General features: G+C 36.0%; 1 protein-coding gene across 1 annotated transcript in view; it reads left to right on the top strand.

The window, feature by feature from the left end:
- MALRD1 (MAM and LDL receptor class A domain containing 1) overlaps window positions 1–22,235 on the top strand; it is a 355,452-nt gene that overhangs the window by 113,677 nt on the left and 219,540 nt on the right. The window contains exons 15-16 of the mRNA XM_072955135.1: window positions 14,152–14,397; window positions 16,637–16,794. Coding sequence (XP_072811236.1) covers window positions 14,152–14,397; window positions 16,637–16,794 — 404 coding nt within the window. The remainder of the gene's footprint in view (window positions 1–14,151; window positions 14,398–16,636; window positions 16,795–22,235) is intronic.

The raw sequence follows: 22,235 nt of genomic DNA, 5'->3' as shown, positions 1-22,235 counted from the left end.
AAGTTCATTTTACATATACAAGCTTGCTCCACAGAATATATTACAAATCAATATTCTCCCAGTAGAATATCTCTTGATTTTTAGTACTCAAATTCATGGAATGCCTCTCTCTCTCTTTACTCTGGTTTTTATTTTTTGGGGGGGGTTTAATATTTATATTGGAAAATATTTATATTGGAAAATTTTTGTGAAAAAGATAATCACTCCAAACTCAATAGAATAATGTTTATGCAATGTATTATACAGGAAAAAACCTCAAGTTCCATGCCAAATACAATCGGTAGACAAAAATATTTTGAAAATTTCGTGCAGTGGCCAGAGCATGTTCATCGTGGCCGTTGCTATGGTGAGGAGAAGCATGGTGGTAGCATATGCACTAGAAGCCATAATTTCATTTGTGCTTTTGTCCCGAATATGTTTCTCCAGTGTCTTTCATATGCAATCATGTTTTTATCTAATTTGAACCATGAATTCCCCTAGAAATTGAGGAAGTGTTGAAGAAAATTGTGGCAAGGAAAGGGAAGCAACTTAAAAAAAGAGAGAGAGATAGATTACAGTGTAAGAGAAGATAAAAGAATGTAACATGTTAACCAAGGAGAGCTGGCTTTGAAGAGGTAGATTTTATTTTATTTTTTAATTGAAGTACAGTCAATTACAATGTGTCAGTCTCTAGTATACAGCATAATGTCCCAGTCATGCATATACGTACGTATATTCGTTTTCATATGTTGAAGAGATAGATTTTAAAAAATAATTGAAGAACTCTTAGACTATCACATTGAAGGATTCACTACCAAGTTTGTTCATATAAACGTGTAATGATAGTCTAAGACCCAAAGCACCAGCTAGTCAAAATGATAGACATCACTAGCCGAAAAGAATTTATGGCTCTTGTAAATACAGTGATAAACATAATACTTTTATTGGTATTCCTCTGTGTTTCATTTGCATTTTTAGAACTTAGTTGGGGTTAAATGGGTAGATATATAATGCATTATAATTCTTTGTTTTTAAATAATGGGAAAATGGCTTATTCTTTTGGTTTCTTCCCTTGTGATTTGATGAATACCTTTAATGTTATGTTTGGATTCCTTTCTCTTTTGTGTGTGTGTGTGTGTGTGTGTGTGTGTGTGTGTGTGTTATCAGTTGTAGGTTTTTGGTTTGTAATTACCATGAGGTTCACATATATTGACCTTATACGTGGCAGTCTATTTTAAGCTGTTTTAGGTTTGAACACATTCTAAAAGCACTATGTTTTTACATCATCCCCGACATTTTGTGTTTTTGATGTTATATTTTACATCTTTTTATTCTGTGTATCCTTTAACTACTTATTTTAGTTGTAGTCGATTGTAATAATTTTGTCTTTTAACTTCTGTACTAGCTTTCTAAGTGGGTCATGCATACCCTTCCTTTACTAAGTATTTGCCTTACCGGTGAAATTTTTTCTTTCATGTAATTTGTTATTTCTAGTGTGGCCTTTTCTTTTCCACTTAAAGAAGACCCTTTAACATTTCTTATAAGACCAGTTCAGTGGTAAATGGATTTTAATTTTTGCTTGTCTGGGAAACTCTTTACCTTTCCTTCAATTCTGAATGATAACCTTGCCTGATAGAGTATCTTAGTTTGGAAGTTTTTTTCCCCCTTCTTCTCAGCACTTTAAGTATATCCTGCCACTCCCTTGTGACTTGTAAAGTTTCTGCTGAAAAATCAGCTAATAGTTTTATGGGGTTTTCCTTACATGTGATTAGTAGTTTTTCTCTTGCTGCTTTTAAGATTTTTCTCTTTATCTTTAATTGTTGTCATTTTAATTATAAAATATCTTGGTGTAGATCTCTTTGGGTTCATCTTTTTTGGGACTCTGAACTTCTTGGACCTGGATATTGTTCAAATAAGTTTTCTGTCCCTTTTTCTCTCTCTTCTCTTTTTGCGACCCCTGAAATAAATGTTGGTACAGTTGATGTTGTCTCAGGGGTACCTCATTTTTTAAAATTCTTTTTTCTTGTCATTTTTCTGATCAAGTTATTTCCATTTCTCTGCCCTCCAGATCTCTTATCTGTTACTCTGTATCATGTAATCTGCTGTTGGCTCCCTCTAGTGTTATTTTCGTTTCAGTCATTGTATTCTTTAGCTCTGATTGAGTCTTATATTTTCTAACTCTGCTTAAGTTCTCACTGAGCTCATCCATTTTTCTCTGCCAAGTTTGGTCAGCATTTTTATTACCATTCTTTGGAACTCTTCATCAGGTAGATTGCTTATCTCCATTTTTCTTACATCTCCTTTCATTTGTATCTTGTTCTTTTGCATATTCCTCTGTCTCTATAATTTGTTTGATTTTCTGTGTTTGTTTCTGTGTATTAGGTGAAACAGCTGCCTCTCTCGTTATTTAATGAGCAGTCTTGTATGGGTGTGTGTTGGTAGCTCTTGGCTTCCATCAGTAGTGTATCTGGCTGTTTTTCTTAGCATAAGGTTTTTGAAATTTACTTATATTGTTTAGAGTGTCACTGATTTGTTTGTTTTCATCTGTGAATAGAATTCTATTGTACAAATATAATGTGTTTCTCATTCTGTTGACAAACATGATTATTTCAAATTATTGAATGTTACAAATTGAGCTGCTGTAAAAATTGTGTACACATCTCTTTGTGGAAATGTATCTTCTCCTTGTAACTATCTTGGACTGCTAAAACTTGGTCATAGGACAGATGTATGTCTCACTTTATAAAAAAACAACCAAATAGTTTTCAAAAATGATTATATCATTTAATAATGCCACCAGCGCTGTATGAGATTGCCAGTTGCTACTCATTATAATCAATATTTGCTTTGTCTGTCTTTTTAATATTAGCAATTCTAGTGGGTATTAAATAACGTCTCATTATGGTTTCAGTTTATTTTTTCCTGATGGTTTTTACTTGTGCTTTTGGTCATCTATATATATTCCTCTATGGACTGCCTGTTTAAGCATTTTTTTTCCATTTTTAATCTACTTTGTTTAATGTTGAATTATAGATATTTGTTACATAATCAGGATGTAAGTCTCAGCATATGTACGTGTCATGAAATTTTTTCTCAATGAATGTCCTGTTTCTTTAATAGTGTCTTGATGATGAGAAATGCCCAGTTTATCATTTTTTTTCTATAATGTTTGCTGCTTTCTTTGCCTCACTAGCAATCTTTCCTTACCCAAGGTCACAAAAATATTATTGTATGTTTTCTCATAAGTTTTAGAGCTTTAGTTTTTATATTTAGGTCTCTGATTTGTCAGTATTATATATGGTGTTCCAACATCATTGGTGTTTGAATCATTTGTTGAAATGATTTTTGTTTACCTATTTGATTGCCTGGAAGCTTTTGTCAAAAATTAATCAATCACATAAGCATAGATCTCAAACTAGCGCTTTGTTCTCTTCTGTTGATTTATTTATCTGAGCTTACTACCTGTTATGCATCTTATGTATTTTAATATAAATGTCATTTGATTGCGATAGCGTCATATCTGTCAGTTTGGGGAAAATTGATATGCGAGTAATACTGACTTTTTCCTAACCATGGGCGTGGTGTACCTCTCCAATTTTTCAACCATTGTTTAGTTTCTCTCAGTAGTACTTTATAGTTTAATTGCATAGCTCTTATCCACTTCAAAAATTTCCAACTTTTATATGTTTCAGTGCTATTGTTAGTGGTACTGTTTTGTTTTTATCTTATTGTACATGGAGGTTCATTGCTAGTATATAAAACCATAATTGACCTTTGTATAAGTTTATATCTTGGCAAAATTCACATATTTGTTCTAATATTAGGCTTTTTCTAATTAGTTCTGATAGTAGTCATTGTTTATGACTTCAAATCATGGGACATGTGATTAAAAAAACACTGTTATTCTTCTTTTCCAAACTTCAAGCTTTTGTTTATTTTTCTTGATGGCTAGAATATCCAGGGCAATATCGAGAATAAGTGGTGGTCAGATGCATGTTGCCTTGAGTCTGATTTTAGGGAGAAGCATTCGATATTTCTCCTAAATTAAGTGTGATGCTTGTTGTGCATTTTTTATGTACAGCTTTACCAGCTTAAAGAAGTTTTCTTCTATTCCTAATCCTCTAAGAGATTTAATCATGATTGGATATTACATCTTTTCAAATGCCCTTTTTGAATCTGAAGAAAATCTGTGATATTCGTCCTTTAATATTAAACTGTGGGTGTTACATTAACTGATATTCAAATCTTAAGCCTTGAGTTCTTAGAATTAACCCTACTTGATTAGGATGTATTATCCTGTCTCCTGATGGCTAGATTTTAGCTGATAATTTTCTTAAAGAATTTTTGTGTTTATATTAGTGACAAGCATTGTTCTGTAACTTTCTGTTTTTGTAATTTTTCTTATAATGACCTCATCTTTGAGTGGTGACCTCATCTTTGAGTGGTGACCTCATCTTTATGTGGTAGAATATGTATCATATAAGTTTACTTTGTATTTCCTCTCACAGAAATTTAAGTTGCATTTTTTAAATTGCTTTAAAAGCATTTTTGAATTGCTTTTGTTGTTGTTTTTTTTTTACTGCCCTTCACATAGTTGGAGCTCAGTAATTATTTATTAAGTAGGTCAGTGAGAAATGCAAAGGGAATTCCCACAGATACGGGACTACAGGAGGCCTGCAAGGCAGTCCATCAAGATTGGGTCAGGACCATAAACTGCAATAGGAACATCTTCAAGAAAATGTGTAAGTCCACAATTACTTCATAGATTGATTCTATTTAGAGGATTTTTTATACCTAATTTATACAATCAAGTGAAAGAAAAATAGGAAGTAAAGTACAAGAAAAATAACAATTGTTTAAGAACTTAACTGTTATAAACTTAAATATATATGTGATTAAGGGCAATATTTGTATAGTTATGATAGTATGAACACTATGAATTTTTTTTAATTGAAGGATAGTCAATTACTGTGTCAATTTCTGTGTACAGCACAGTGTCCTAGTCTTGCATATACATACGCATATTTGTTTTCATATTTTTCTCCATTAAAGGTTATTACAAGATATTGAGCATAGTTCCCTGTGCTATACATAAGAAACTTTTTCTTTTAACCTATTTTTATATATAGTGGCTAACATCTGCAAATCTCAAACTCCCAAATGTATCCCCTCCCGGCTCCTTTCTCCGGTAACCATAAGACTACTAAGTCTGAGAGTCTGTTTCTGTTTTGTAGATGAGTTAATAGTGTCCTTTTTTTTTAACCAAAAATTATAACAATTCATGAATATATGAAAAGAAATATATGCATTGGAGAATGGAGCAGTATATGACTTATGTCCTCATTCCCCATAGAACAAAGCCAGTAGATTGTACCTAAAATTAAAAAATCAAGAATTAGCATTATAAATATCTTATTTAGACACATCAGAAAATGCATCAAAATAGATAAAATAGTTAAAAATGAATGTATCCAAAGCAAGGCAATATAATGAGTATTGGATGAGACACGGACTACTTGATGTAGAATTCAACTTCTAAAACTCCATTTGTGTATTCTTTTAATAAAAATTACCATTAATTTAAAGGAAATTTTATTTGGATAAGAGAGGTTATATCTGATGAATTGATAAGACTTCTGTTTTTTAAAGAATCATGTTTCTGAAGCCTGGGATTTTCAATCAGGTTGTGTATTTTTCATTGTGATTACAGTCTCCATATATAATCTGAAAGTTCATTCCTGATGAAAAAAAGGAGATTTTCTTGTGAATTAAAATTCCCTGGCCAAGTGATTTTTCTCAAGTGGACTTTTAAATATTAAAATTCTTAGAAATTGTACATTTATACTTTTGCGGGAGAGAAATAAGCCATTGCTGAAATTTCTGCTATTTCAGTAGACAAAACAGACAAAGTTATCTCAATTTTTTCCTGGAAAGTTTACCTCTTGCATTTTAGCATAAAATAAACACCCACCCAAGAAAGACAGACAAGGGAAAGAGCAAGGGAGAACCTCGATAAGACTTTTAAAGGAAATGCCTTCTTCTCAGTTTCTCACACTTTTATGTGTGTTATTCCTCACTTTGAATTAATTGCTCTCGGATCTGTAGGCTTGACATTATTCACAATTTTTCCTAAAAATTACGAAGGTCAGTTTGCCAAGAAGCCTTGGCTGTTTTCCCGCTGTGCTGCGGCTGTGACCCAGGCATCAGAGTGAAAGTACAGGTGAGCCGGAACATTGAAAACTTACAGTTTTCCCTTGGTTAGGTTTGCAGTGAATATACAGGAATGCACATTTATCAGTTGAAAACAATTTGTGACTCGCTTGTTTCCGTCTCCCAGTGGATCGTGTGAAAGCAATTGAACCAAATGAGGTGCAGTTCTTTACTGCTCACTTAGCATGAGTTATTGTTTGTACTGGGAAATTGTTTGAGAAGGTATTTGTGAAGAGGCTTTAATTCTAGCATCTTTATTGCCTTTCCGAAGAAAGTTCATTTAAATATGTGCTACGTTAGCGACTTTTTAAATGTTCTCGATGACTCAGACTGCTTATGTAAACACACACTTCTGTTTTTTTTTCAGTCTTTTTGTCATTTAGAGTGCATGCACGGTACAGTAAAGTAGTGATGTAGAAATCCATTTTCTTGTGTTACAGAGAACATTTTAATATCCTGGAAATTATATTGTATAATCTTGCCAGAGTACACAGCTCAGATTTCAATTTCCATTAATACTGTAGCCTATTTCAGATAAATTAAAAATTTCAATGTAATAGCCTTCATGATAAATGTTCATATTAAAGGTTTGAAGATTGGTACAAAGCCCAGTAGCACAAATGGTATATATAGGCTGTTTCCCGTGAGGCAGCACAAACCTAGTTAGTATATTTTCTGAAGCTCTATGCAAAGTTTTAGAGGCAGTTAATGTTTTTATTTAGTATTGCATCTTATTTTATAAGCAATTTGAGGCAGCATTTAAGTAACGTATATATTGAAGTGTATATGCATACACATATATGATGAGATTTGCTTCTTAGTTTATTACTCTAGCAATAGCGTGGAAAGCACATTAAGATGAACAGCAAAGATTGTTACAGGCAGCACAGTATAATTTCCTTTTTTTTTAATGGAAGTATAGTCTGTTTACAACGTGTCAGTTTCTGGTGTACAGCATAATGTTTCAATCGTACGTGTTCATACATATATTCCTTTTCATGTTCTTTTTCATCACAGGTTACTACAAGATACTGAATATAGTTTCATGTGCTAGACAGTGGAAACTTGTTGTTTACCTATGTTAAGTATAGTAATTAGTATTATATAATTTTCAAAAGTTAAAAACATAACTTACGAAAATAAAAAAAGAATCAATGTCAAAATTATTTAACCAGAATATTAATGAGCAACTCAGCAAGATCTTACAATGGATGGCATTTGAGGAACTGAATAGAATTTTTTTTTAATTTAGAGAGAAATTTGTTTAATTGCTTTTAGAACAAAACAGTCTAAACTTTGGGAGTTTTTGGGGGTTTTTTTTGTTTGTTTTTGGTGGATTTTTTTTTGTTTGTTTTTTGGTCAGGTTTTTTGTATCTCCACTGGTCACAAGCCTACCAGTTACCAAGTGTTTCCTAGAGTCTTATCTCTTACTAGCAAATAGCAAAGCCAAAAATGGTACTTTGTCCAAAAAAAATGAAAGAGTCTTTGGGTTATCTCATTAAATGTCCCAGTATGATACTGAAAGACATACTGTCCTTTTTTGTGTTTTATTCTTAAGTATTAGATAATATTCTGTAACTCAGTAGGTCAGAGAGGAGTTGACCATTTCCCACTATGGTGAGAAGTGGATGGAAGAGTTATTTAGGGTTGTGGAAGCAACTGGACCTAGAGTTGGGGAGAACCTGAGATGTAATCAAGACAAAGTTTCGGTTTCTGGCTTAAGACAATGGTGTTCTAATTTTACTACTAGGAAGAGAGAAGAGGTAGAATTTATGTGCGTGCAGAACCCACTAATTAGAAATGTTTATAGTCCAGAGACATCCTTAGAAAAACTATAAACATTTCCTGTGGTGATGACCTCAGACAGCTGGAGGCCTTGTAGACAACTAAATGGGAGAAATCTGGGTTACTTCGTAACAGACAGGTACCCGCTCCCAGCAGACTGATGTGAGGAGAAAAGGGGGAGAAAAAAATAGGAGTAATGCCACCAGCAACGTTGCTAGAAAATTTGCCTTGATTAGTCCTTACAGACGTTGGGGTGGGTTACAGTTTTATGAAAGACGTTCTACTGAGTGATAAGCAGATGAAGAAAGGAAAGATGGTCAGAAAACCACAGTTCCACCCAGGCCTGTTCTGTAGAAAGCCTTGCAAAAATAAATAGATTAAACTATATTAAGTTGATCACATGGATTTTTAACATGTCAAGGATGTATGTTGTAAATAATAATTATGAAAGAATTTATGATTAATAAGCAAAGGGAAGGGAATAATAATATAAATGATTAATCACAAAAGGCAATAAAGGAAAGAGGGAATCTAAAACAGATGGGAAAATAGTAAGTTGATATAAATCCTAATATCTCAAATTACATTAGATATGCATGAAGTAATTGGTTTAATTGAAAGTCAAAGATTGTCAGGATACATGGAAAAAAAGAAGAAAATAAAACTAAATCTATACTTCTTAACAGAGATCTATCTTAACTATAAACACAGATAATTTATAGTAAAATAATGAAAAACAATAACACGCAAACATGAAGAAAAACATTAAGAAAAGTTAGGAAGCTGACAGAGAGGTGAAGGGGACTTGCTTAAGGCTCTATTTTTAACTCTAATTTTCTTCTGTTTATAGATCCTATTTTCCTGCTTCCTCATATGCTTTTTTAAGTTTTAATTTGATGCTGGACCCTGTGAATTCTATGTTGCTAAGTGCTGAAGTTCGATATGGTCCTTTATAAACGTTGTTCTAGAGGCACTTAAATTGTTTACAGTTCTGTGTGGTCCTTTTCAGGCTTCTTTTTAAGTTTTTTTGAAAAACAGGTTTAGGATAGAAGTCAGCAAATTTTTACTGCAAAATTTTTTTTCTTTAACTTAAGGGAAACTTTATTTAGTCTTCTTTTTAAAGCAATCAAATTTAGAAACAAGTTGAGGTTAAGAGAACAATATGTTCAGAGAGCGAGTATGTTCACCTTTGAGGGACGTATGGTCCTTATTGCTACTACTCAGCGGCCATTTCAGTGTGAAAGTGACCATAGGTAGTATGCAAACAAGTGGGCGCGGCTAAGGCTCAGTGCTATGTCATTGACTTAAACAGGTGAAGGCCACATTTGGTCCTGAGACTGTAGTTCCAATCCATGGTCTGGAATCTACCTCCTTCTAGAGTTACTTTGCCCATTATTAAATTGTACCCTTTCTGGAGTTGCTACTGAATGTCCTGTTTAGTCACCAAAGATTCTCCACTCTGGGTGGCAGAAACTAAGATACTTGGCTTTCTGTAAACTCTGGTAATTTTTCAGTTTATATTTTAGTCATTGTTTTCTTAGGAGTTGTTCTGTGTCTTTCTTTGTGGATTTAACTACAAATACGAAAATTAGGATTCAGCAGAGACTTAAGCATGTCCCTGGATCGCTTTACCTTCCTTTCTCCCTCCTCCCTGCCTTACAAATTCTAGCCGTCCCAGCCTCTACCTCCTCAATTCAGGGCGACCTCACTTCTGCTGGTCTACAGTCTAGCAAGTGCCTCCAGGAAGTCTGGGGTAATCCTAGATAGGATTTGCCTTTTTTCCCTTTCTCGAAGGGACTACAATCCTGTGCTTTCTGTTGAGTGTCTGAAGACACTTGTTGAATAGATTTTCCCCAGGTTTCTAGTTGTTTATGGCTGAAGAATGATTTTATACCTTCTTACTCTTTCTTACTCTGTGTGCTAGGAGCAAAAGTCCTATTGTTACTGATTTTGATGCTGAAATTATTTCTGATTTTACCATTAATTTTCTCTAAGTTGACTCAACCTTTCATCATAATGCTGTAATTTTTTGAGCACATCATTTTATTTTGGTACAAAAAAAACTTCCAGTCTCATCTTGGACTTTATTTTTTTAGCCCCAAATAAACAGTTTTCCCAAGAAAACCTCATTGCTTTTAATGGGGAATAGTATTTAAATATTGTAAAGTTTGGGGCAGAGAAGGGACATTCAATTTATATAAGATATTACCAGGACCCTTTATTGTTTAATGGACCATACAGGACATGGGTAGGGTACAGAGATCAGGAAGGAAAGCACTGCAATAAAATCACAAAGAATGATAATGGCTTGAACCAAAATAGTAACAGTAGAGGTGATGAGATAAATTCTAATGGTGGGATTGACAGTTGACAGAATTCGATGAAATGTTACATATGAGTTATGAGATGAAAAAGTATATGTATTACTATTACAGTTCCTAGAACTTGGGACCACCCTCAGTTACCAAATGAACCTCCATCCAAAATTTGTTTGGATATTAAGACTGATGACACCACATACACATCAAGATGGTTTAAGAATGTCTATTACTCACATAACGAGGCTTTCTGGGAACTGAAGGAAGCTCCCAGGCATGTCCGAAACTAGTTTTATAGAGCAAGGAAAGGAAGCTGGCTTAGAGTTTTATGGTGGTTAGAGGGAGGGACCCGGCTGAACGTTCCTGTGCACAGGAAGAGGCTTGCGTGGTTTTAATCTCCTACTAATGTGGAGCACCTTTCCCCTATTACCAGCTGTCCCGGATGTGTGGCACAGTGGGGAAGAGCTGTCAGCAATCAAGTCCTACCTACATCTAAAGTGGAGTCAGATTTAGCACAGAGCTCCTTACAAGATTTTTTTTTTCTCTAAATAAGTGGAGTTACAGGATTTCTATTAACATAGATAACATAGATGTTCCGTGAAAAAGTTTGGAGACAAAGAATCAGAGTTTGGATTTAAGCATGTTAAGTTTCAGATATCTCTAATGTTTACTTGGGAGGTTTTTTACTTTTATAGTTTGTTCTTACAGAATTAAACTGCCCATCAAGATTTAATTTTAATTAAATTTAAATAATTTAAATTTAATTAAATTTAAATAATTTTTTGGTAAGAATCAAAGTTACATAATTTCATAACAGCCTTAATATCAGAACCATTTAAAGATATACACCTTGGCAGCACTATTTACAATAGCCAAGACATGGAAACAGCCTAAATGTCTATCAACAGATGACTGGATAAAGAAGAAGTGATATATTTATACAATGGAATACTATTCAGCCATAAAATGACAACATAATGGCATATGCAGCAACATAGATGTTCCTGGAGAATGTCATTCTAAGTGAAGTAAGCCAGAAAGAGAAAGAAAAATACCATATGAGATCGTTCATATGTGGAATCTTAAAAAAAAAAAAAAGAACGTAAATACAAAACAGAAACAGACTCATAGACATAGAATACAAACTTGTGGTTGCCAAGGGGGCGGGGGGCGGGAGGGGACAGACTGGGAGTTCAAAATCTGTAGACACTGACAGGCATATGCAGAATTGATACACAAGGTTATACTGTATATAGCACAGGGAAACATATACAAGATCTTGTGGTAGCTCAGAGCGAAAAAAAAATGTGACAATGAATATATATATGTTCATGTATGGCTGAAAAATTATGCTCTACACTGTAATTTGACACAACATTGTAAAATGACTGTAACTCACTAAAAAGTGTTAAAAAATAAAAATAAAATAAAACAGTTAAAAAAATAAAGATACACACTCTACTCTTAGGTAGTTGATTTCTTTGGACAAAACAGAGAAGATAATTTAGAAGTAGGTAAATAACAATGGTTGGTAGTTTCCTTTGATATTTATCAAAAATGTGTTATTTTATGGGTAAAATGCATGATAGCAGTGAAATTATTGATGTGGAGGGCTTTCTGTTCAAAATGAATCATGTGCAATATTTGAAATATTATGTTTTAAAATTATGCAGGTATTTATGTTTTTGAAATGTAAAACTTAATGATTGTGACTATCTTAAACTATTAGCTATATTGGTTGTGTAATATATTGGGTTCTATTCTACACTTCCATTTAGGAACATGTCCAAATTATTTTCTTGTTTGTTTTAAGAGAATTAGATTTGAACTTGATTCACTCGCTTTGTAGAAGAGCATCTTTAAAACCAGTAAATTTGTTTTTACTCCCCAAACAAATTGGAATGGACAGAATCAATACAAATGTCAATTGTGTAAAATTAAATGATCTAGTAATCTCTCAGGTTCTCAACAGATTCATGAGAAATAATGCGTCTGGTAGTCAACACCACGATTTCTGTCCTTCCGTGGTCTTATGTCTTGTAATAGTTGACCTGTTCCTGCTCTTCAAGTCAATGGATTTAAAAAATAATTCTGAAGACAATAGACCTGGGTCCAAATTGCATTTCTGCTCTTGAAAAATCATGTCATTTAATATCTATAATTCTCATTTTTCTCATTTATAAGTGAGAGGGTTAGTGTAAGTGATCTCCATTTCTGTGTAGCTCAGATATGCTTTAATGTTGTGATGCTAAGTCAAGCTCTGTCATTGGAACATTAAAGGTCTTTTGCTTTATCCCCAATCTGCTACTTGAACTGGGCAACTAAATAAAAATAGGTTAATCCTATACTGCAAGAAAAGAAAATGGTAGCAATTTACCCAGACAAGAAAGTTTTGTTAGAAGCAGAATGCACGGTTGAAACTTACTTACAGAGGCTTTGCAAGTGTCAGGGCAATTTAATTAGGCAATTTCGAATGAGCAGTCCAGGAACAGCTTGGCACACAAAATGGTAGGAACCTTCAGAACACAGCCTCCTCCCCAATGGTTTCTACACAACCTTCCATTCCTCTCCTTCCACTTCTCCCCTCTTAGCCTTCTATTTTCTAAAAATGTGAGACTGATCCAGGACATAAAAGCTTCTCTGTGAGATTTTATCCGTGGGTGTCTCCAACTCCCAGAACACTTTCCAGCCCATCCCCGAATCGTTTTCTGCCTCTAACCCACACCAGTCCTCAACCACCAGACAGTCCATCTCAGGCCATGGAAGCTAGCATGTAGAAAGGAAGTAAGAAGTGATCTGGAAAGGAAGGAGAAGTTACCAGCTCTCCTACCTGGCAGACGACGAAGATGGGAAAGAAGACAGAGCAAACGTGATGTTGATGTCCCAAGTTGGATCTCTGAACACCTTTTTCTCCTGAACTGTTGTCACCCATGGTGGTTACATTCTATTGTACAACTGGAGCAGGCTAACACTAATGCCATGACCGTGCTGTATTGACCTGCCTCATCATTTCCAAGGCACTTTCATTCATTGGTCTAGTTTGACAAGATTTACTGATTACCCACAGGGGGCCAGGCACTGTCCTAGGCACTTGGTGATACAAACAATGGTCTTTCTAATTAGCTTAACTTTTCTAGGTTTTACTATTATTTTTTCTCTTTTCAGAGAGGGAGACCAAGTGTAGGTGTAGATCCAAGTCACAAAACTAAATATCAGCATAAGCGCAAATCCGTGTGTTCAGAAGCACTGCTCTTTATCTTAAATGCTGTGAAAACATCTTTATGATTGATGTTGCTTTATAGGGAGATTCCTTCTAAGATTCCAAACAACTGACACACACTCATTTTGGAGAAAAAAATCTGTTGGAAAGTTGAATATTACTTGTATATTCATGCTACTGCTTCTAAGGAAGTATCATATATACATTTGGCGTCTAAGTGGAGTGCATGGATGCAGATGGAGCGTATTTCCAATACCCCATCATACATAAGCTCTTACTACCCTAAAAGTTTTGTTTCAGGGTAAAGAATTGAAACCCTCACTTTGACTTTCGGATTTAATTCGCATCCTCGAATGTACTTTACAAGAAATGCTGTATTTTAGGAGACTTGAGGCACTTTGCTAAATCAACAGAATACTGCTTAATTTTTCTTTTCGTGTTGAATGATCCTGTGGGTGATCTGTATGCCAGATCTCTGGAGGAGATTTGCAGGGAGAGGTAGGGAGTCCGTCATCTCAAGCTCCTAAGAACACTATGTTTCTCTATGTATTAAAATGAATCTACTCTTACTCCCTTTTAACCTCACTAATGTGTTAGGAGGGTTTCCTCATTCTTTTTTTTTGTTTGTTTGTTTTTCAGGTTCCTGTCCACAGGGCTATCGGGAATGTCAGAATGGGAAATGTTACAAACCGGAGCAGAGCTGTGATTTTGTCGATGACTGTGGAGATTACACTGATGAAAATGAATGCGGTGGCTCCTGTACCTTCGAAGAAGGCCGGTGCGGTTGGCAGAACTCCCTGGCTGAAAACTTTGATTGGATTTTGGGAGTGGGCTCTCCCCAAAGCCTCAGACCTCCCAGAGACCACACACTTGGAAATGAAAATGGTAGGTTATTAGGTTGGTTCAGTCCCTCAGTCATTCTCACAGCGAGCATCACACCGTCCTCCCGGAGAGCATCTGGAGGGACCACCATGATGGTGCCATGACAAGTGTGCTGGTCCCCCAGGGCTGCACAACAGAGCGCTGGACACTGGGTGGCGAAGACAACAGGCGTTTATTGTCTCCCAGTTTGGGTGACTAGAAGTCTAAAGTCAAGGTGTCAGGAGGGCTGGTTCCTTTTAGTGAGGGCTGTGAGGAGAGTCATCTGGTCCACGCCTCTCACCTTGCTTCCGATAGCCTCAGTGACTGCTTGACTTGTATGTGTTTTTCCTGTGTCTTTCATTGTCTTCCCCCATGCATGCCTATCTCTGGGTCTAAATTTCCCTTTTTCATTTTATTTATTTATGTTAAAAAATCATGCCTTTTATTTCATATTATTCCATTTGTTTTACCTTGGTGGTTTTTCCTGTATATGTATTTCTTATTTAAAAATTTTTTCATACAATTTTGAAAGATGACACTCCATTTACAGTTATTACAGAAAATTGGCACTATTCCCCGTGTTGTACAATGCATCCTTGAGCCTGCCTGATACTCACTGGTTTGTCCCTCCCACCCCTCCACTCCTAGATTGCTTTCCCCACTGGTAACCACTGGTTTGTTCTCTGTATCTGTGAGTCTGTTTCTTTTTTGTTACAGTCACTAGTTTGTTGTATTTTTAATATTCCATATATAAGTGATATCATAGAGTATTTGTCTTTCTCTGTCTGACTTCTTTCACTTAGCATAATGCCCTCCCAAGTCCGCCTATGTTGCTGCAAATGGCAAAATTTTGTTCTTTTTTGTGGCCGAGTAGTATTCCATTGTGTGTATGTATATAGATAGGTAGATAGACCACAGCATCTTTATCCATTCCTCTGTTGATGGACACTTAGTTTGCTTCCATATCTTGATAATTGTAAATAATAATGCTGTGAATTTTGGAGTACATGTATCTTTTCAAATTATTGTTTTGGGGTGTTTTTTGGATTAAATTTCCCCTGTTTTAATTAACATAGTCTTATTGGACTAGGGCCCACCCTCATGACTTTTATTTTAACTTGATCATCAGTAAAGACCCTATTTTCAAATGAAGTCACATTCACAGGGACTGGAATTAGGACTTCCACATATTTTAGGGAACACAATTTAACATATAACAGTGAGTGATCAAAATTTAATACTATTTTGGTAATTGTAGATGGATGATACTGTACTCTGCCATCAGGTACTGTTCCTAAATGATACACACTTACAATCAATAACCTTGAATTCTGCTAGTCATTTGATCATTAGCAAGTCATTTAACTTTCCAGGTTCTCAAATTTCTCATCTGTCCAGTGGAAATCATAGAATTTTCTCTGCGCACCAACCAGGGATTACAGAGATCAGATGAGGTGGTGTGTATGAACGGGAAAGCAGTTAGACAGCTGTAAGGGTGTTTTGCAGATGTAGCTGTAAGATCGCCTGTGTGAAAGGTGCTGGGTATGGTTCATTTTTACATTAAGCTGAGGTCTAGCCTCAGAGTCATCAGTCAAGGGACAAAAGACATTAGCCGAATAAAGGAGGGACCTTGAATTCCTGGATGCTACAGAGGAGGAAAAAGGTGTCTAAATACTGAAATTTCACAGGCCTATGATCAAACCAAGGTCTCCAAGCCAGACCAACCAAACCAAAGAGAGGAAGGTCTGAGTCCCATTCAAACTCAGCCTGACATATGTAAAATGTTTAACAAATTTGGATACACAAGCAGAAAACACAATGTCTTTTCTCTTATGCTGTGTATTAAAATTCTCCACATTTTATTTATGCACTCAGCAGATGACTGCATTTTTGAAAGTATGTCATATTCCTCTGTTCATATTTCATAGGCAATCTTTGCATTGTTTTACAATAACTGGGTAGTTTAGGGAGTCCATGGAAATGATTTCTGTAACTAAGTTGTTATTCCATGGCATAAATATCCTGCAGACCAGTTAATCTGCATACTGTGAAGTACTTCGCTAAAAGCCCAGACAGTTGGAAATTGTTCAGTCAGTGAGCTGGAGGCAAGGCTAAGAGATTTCCTTTCTCTTTCAAGTGGAAATACTTTTGGCAGTTCCGATCATACGAAATGTAATGAAAAAAACCCTAACTAAGATGGAACAGTTAAAATAATCCCCCGATGCTGTTTTTTTGCCTCATCTGCATCCCGCCTTTTTCCCAGGGCACTTCTTGTATCTGGAGGCTACCCCAGTGGGCCTTCAGGGCGAAGAGGCGCACCTCAAGAGTGGTCTGTGGCACGAATCCAGCGCAGCCTGCAGCATGAGCTTCTGGTATTTCATATCTGCAAAAGCCACGGGCTCCATTCAGATCCTCATTAAGGTAGGACCTCGGCCTGTGATGCCTCTGAGCTTAGCCAAGTTTCCTGCAGGCAGCACGTGGCCAAAGGGAGTTTATCACAGCTCTGCTTACTTGGCCCTAGGAAACCTCCCATCACCAGAGGGAGCTGCACCTCGTGGTTCTCTTGCCCCGTGGAGTTTGGTAAACCGGGCATGGGAACTGGCTTTGAGCTCAGCATCACACCCTGTGGTTATGACTGAACCCTGGAGACTCCTTTTATGATAACAGTTAGCCTAAGACACACACAAGTGTCTTCACTCTATTTAAGTATTTCCTTCCCTGCCCTTCCCAGTAAAAGAAACGAGGTTATCTGTACCTCTGAAAGGAGAGCAGCTATCCATTTTAATTTTATGTGAGCAGTCGTTAAGGGAATTCATATGAGACATTCTGGTTCTAAGCACACCGTGCAAAGGACCGAACTGCTCAGGAGAATGATCAAGGTATGATTACATAGAACCGATTATTAATGATGACACGGTAATGCGTTTTCTTACCGTGGATTAATTGGATGTTTCTATCATGGCTTTAATTTAGTTTAACAAAGTGACAGTTTTCGGGGAGCAAAATAACAAAGTATATATTAATATTAATGAGACTTGGTTCATATACCTTTACTCTTTGGCAAGTTACAACAGCAGCAAAAAGGAGAGAAGTGTGTGTGTGTATGTGTGCATGCATGTGCGAACAGCGTGCGTTCATTTCAGGAATCTTGTTAGAATTCCAAGAGAGCTTACTCTAAAAAGATGCTCTAGAGGCCACTGCTGTTTTATCACACTTGAGCTTTGGTGAAGTGTCCCAGCACAGATGGAAAATGCCTGACCAGATACCAAAGGCCTCAGATGTCTGAATCGCTAATGGCTGCATCAGCCGTGTTTCCTCTGAAACCTGAGTTAACTTTATAATTTAGGACTCTTCCATAATACTGCAGAAAAGCCCCCCCCCCCAATAAAATAACAGGAAGCAATTACCACAGGGATTTATTCTTATATTTAAATATGGAAACTTACTGAATTCGAATGCTTAAAGTTCTAATGAAAGTATTTTGCCAGTCTGCTATTGAATGTGATGCTGGATTATATGATGTGTACTGTTAAATCACAAAGGTTCAACTGACTCAATGTAAACATCAAACTGACTTTATTGAATGATTCGTGAATTGAGTGGCACCCCATCTAGCAAGTAGAAAGGAGCTCCGCAGGGTTGTGGGAAAGGAGAGGGTTCTAAGCCAGAAAGGGGGCAGAGAAAGGAAATTATTAGCAAAGAACACATTGTTTCAGAGGAGGTGGCCCTCCTGAGGCGGATAGAAGGGTTCTATTGGGCGGGTTACGTCACCACCGCTGACCAGTTAGGATTACATTCCTGAGGGAGGCGGAAACTGCAGTTTGATTAGGTGTTAAATCTCTGTTTCCTGCCATGGGGCCTTAGCACAAGTGACTCCATTTTGAGCCTGATGTCTCTTTTTTCAAAAAGAAGGATTTGGTACACTGGATTTTGCTTTTATTATTATCTTCACTCATACTTACACTTCACCTCTCTTACATTATAGTAAGAAACTTTACATTATTACTATTCTGAGGTGTAAGTCTTCCTATAAAGTCAGGTTGAAGTCCCGTGGTTCCTCCAGTTGATTCTTAGGGACACTTAATGACATTTTAAAACCAGTCTTCCTATTGTATTAAAAAAATAACTTATGTAAAAATACCTGCCTATTATTGTTTAGTGACATTTGTTACAAAGGAGAGAAGATTTTCTTAATATATATTGATTCTATATTCACGAATTTTAGGGCAATTGTTTCATTTTGGTAATTAACATGATACATATTTTTGATCGTCATTACAAAATACTTCTTAGGTTTCTCTGTCTGTGGAACCAACCTGGATTTTACTCTGCTTATTAGTTGGACATTGTCCTAGGCAGATGCCAAACACAATAGGGGCAAGAATGCTGCTTTTTCTTTCTTCCTTTCCTCCTCATCTTTTAAAATGTTCCCAGTTTGTGTGTGTGCGCCCCCCCCCAGCCCAGTCTCCCTTGCCTTTTCTCAGGAATGCCTCCTTCTGTGTTCCCATTTTTTCCCTTCATACCAAGTCCAACACAAGCTGGTAGATTCAGCCTTTCATAAAACTTGCCTTGACCACTTCTGCCTACCATGATTATTTCTTTTCTGAGTGTCCCTCCCAGCTTCAGAAATTCTTCCTGCTTACTAGCTGTTCATTTATATTTATTCCATTTCAGTAGATCAATTATAAAGTCTTGAAGGCAAAGCCTTGAGCCTTTAGTGTTTAAAAAAAATTTTTTTATTAAGTTAACTTTACAGTGTTGTGTCAATTTTCAGTGTAGAGCACAATTTTTCAGTTATACATGAACATAATATAGTCATTATTTTTCACCGTGAGCTAACACAAGATCTTATATATATTTCCCTGTGCTATACGGTACAATCTTGTTTATCTATTCTTTATATGCCTGTCAGTATCTACAAATTTCGAACTCCCAGTCTGTCCATTCCCACCCCCCACCCCCTTGGCAACCACAAGTTTGTATTCTATGTCTATGAGTCTGTTTCTGTTCTGTATTTACGTTCTTTTTTTTGTTTTTTTGTTTTTTTTAGATTCCACATATGAACGATCTCATATGGTATTTTTCTTTCTCTTTCTGGCTTACTTCACTTAGAATGACATTCTCTAGGGACTTCCATGTTGCTGCAAATGGTGTTATGTTGTCATTTTTGGTGGCTGAATAGTATTCCATTGTGTATATTCCACTTCTTCTTCATCCAGTCATCTGTCGATGGATATTTAGGCTGTTCCCATGTCTTGGCTATTTAATTAGTACTTCTATGAACACTGGGGTGCAGGTGTCTTTTAGAAGTAGGGTTCCTTCTGGATATATGCACTGGAGCAGGATTCCTGGGTCATATGGTGAGTCTATTCCTAGTCTTTTGAGTAATCTCCATACTGTTTTCCACAGTGGCTGCACCAAACTGCATCCCCACCAGCAGTATAGGAGGGTTCCCTTCTCTCCACAGCCTCTCTAGCATTTGTCATTTGTGGACTTTTGAATGGTGGCCTTTCTGACTTGTGTGAGGTGATGCCTCACTGTAGTTTTGATTTGCATTTCTCTGATAATTAGTGATATTGAGCATGTTTTCACGTGCCTATTGATCATTTGTATTTCTTCCTTGGAGAATTGCTTGTTTAGGTCTCCTGCCCATTTTTGGATTGGGTTGTTTGTTTTTTCTTATTAAGTCATATGAGCTGCTTAATATATTCTGGAGATCAAGCCTTTGTCAGTTTCATCTGTTGCAAAAATTTTCTCCCATTCTGTAGGTTGTCATTTTGTTTTGCTTATGGTTTCCTTTGCTGTGCAAAAGCTTGAGCCTTTAGTCTTTTGTGTCTCCCTCAGCTCTTCAGAGAAGGGACTGCTGGATGGAGGGATTGCAAGAAAGGAGTTGTGCCCTCCCAGAGCCCATGGCTGGGCTCAGGACAACTCTTGTTTGCAACAATCTTTGCAAAGGAAAGGCTGTTATGCATTACATACAGGACATTCAAGTCCAATCTGGAGAATTTGTAATCTAAGTCTGAAATGTATACATGCAATCAGATGCAAGACATGCGACCACTGAGAAATAGTGACAATGTAGTTTTTTTTTTTAATTAAAGAACAGACAGTTTACAACGTGTCAATTTCTGGTGTACAGCATAATGCTTCAGTGACACATATATTTGTTTTCATATTCTTTTTTTATCATAAGTTACTACAAGATACCGAATATAGTTCCCTGTGCTATAGTTTTAAAGGGTATTTTTGATAACAGATCACAAGCACAATAATATACACTCAGCATTACATTTATTGAACATCAAGACATAATATTTTATGTAATTCTTAGCACAACTCTGAGTTATGTAAAGTGAGCCCTGTATTATTAAAGGGGGATAAAGGAGTCTTACAGAAATAATCTAACCATCCTAGAGCCACATAATCAGTGAGTGACAGATGGGACTTTGAATCTAAGTATGTTTACATCCTAAACTCATGTGTTCATTCCTCACCTCCACCCCCACCGTATTCCTCACTGATAAGAATGAATCTTCCACTCTTCGTAATGAAATGGAGAGATTCTGTTTTACTGGGAGCCATATTTATTGATTGATTGATTGATTGATTGATTGATTTATAATCATTTTACAATGTTGTGTCAAATTCCAGTGTTCAGCACAATTTTTCAGTCATTCATGGACATATACACACTCATTGTCACATTTTTTTCTCTGTGATTTATCATAACATTTTGTGTATATTTCCCTGTGCTATACAGTGTAATCTTGTTTATCTATTCTACAATTTTGAAATCCCAGTCTATCCCTTCCCACCCTCTACCCATATTTATTGCATGGCTTTTTTTTTTTCCCCCTAAGGAAAACAAAATGAATAATAATTCTTATAATGGATATGCAGGATTCTTAAACTACCCTGTATTAAAGGAGTAAATTCAGGAAGCCACAACAAAGCACAGCTCCTGCTTTAGGAAACACTCAGTAAAGAGCAATAACTATTTTACATATTGTATATATTATATTTTTCTTCTATGTTCCTTGCTTTCAGTCACAGGAAGACTCCTTTTCACCAAAGAGATGTCATTGACTCAAATGTAATCTGTGTGTCTTAAAGTGATGAGTGAATTATAAGAAGATGGAAAAACTGGTTTATTGCAAAATTAATCTTAATCTTTTTCTTTCCTTTGAAGTCCGCTGCAGTTATAAATGTAGAACACACACAGCAAAATGAAGCAGCTAAACTTGTTCAAGATAAATTACCTCTTAAAGTACAGCAAGTTCTTTGTTTTTTTATTTTTTTAATGAGAAGGAAGACTCTGCCAGGTAGAAGGGTTACGAGCGATCCCTCACTGCTTGGCCACGACACTTTGTGAGTGGGATCCAGTCCATGGGGATTAGCTGTGATGCTGCTACCTTCATTTAATGGGTGAGTCAGCCAAAACTCAGATGTACTAAATAGGAAGTCCAAGGTTATAAGTAACTGGATGAGCTAGGACTTGAACTCAGGTAATAAAAAAAAATTAAGATTAGCAAGTTAAACCACCTGTTTGCTTTCTGTCTTTCTATGGAGGAAGAGTGAAAGCTGACAATCTAAATTAAAACACGAGTCATGTCTTTTTCTGAATATAGTAACAATTCATTTTAAAAATGGTATGTTCTTGATAACATCTATTATTTTTACCTACCTTTTAACTCATTTACATTTAGTTTTTAATTTCTTTTTTCATTTTTCATTTTAATGTTTTGGAGGGAAGGTTATTTTATTTATTTATTTTTAGAGGAGGTACTGGGGATTGAACCCAGAACCTCATGCATGCTAAGCATGCGCTCTACCCTTGAGCTATACCCTCCCCTCTCTCAGAT

Source organism: Vicugna pacos, chromosome 35, assembly GCF_048564905.1.
Source record: "Vicugna pacos chromosome 35, VicPac4, whole genome shotgun sequence".
Lineage (NCBI taxonomy): Eukaryota > Metazoa > Chordata > Mammalia > Artiodactyla > Camelidae > Vicugna > Vicugna pacos.
This window is presented reverse-complemented; position numbering and strand designations above follow the sequence as displayed.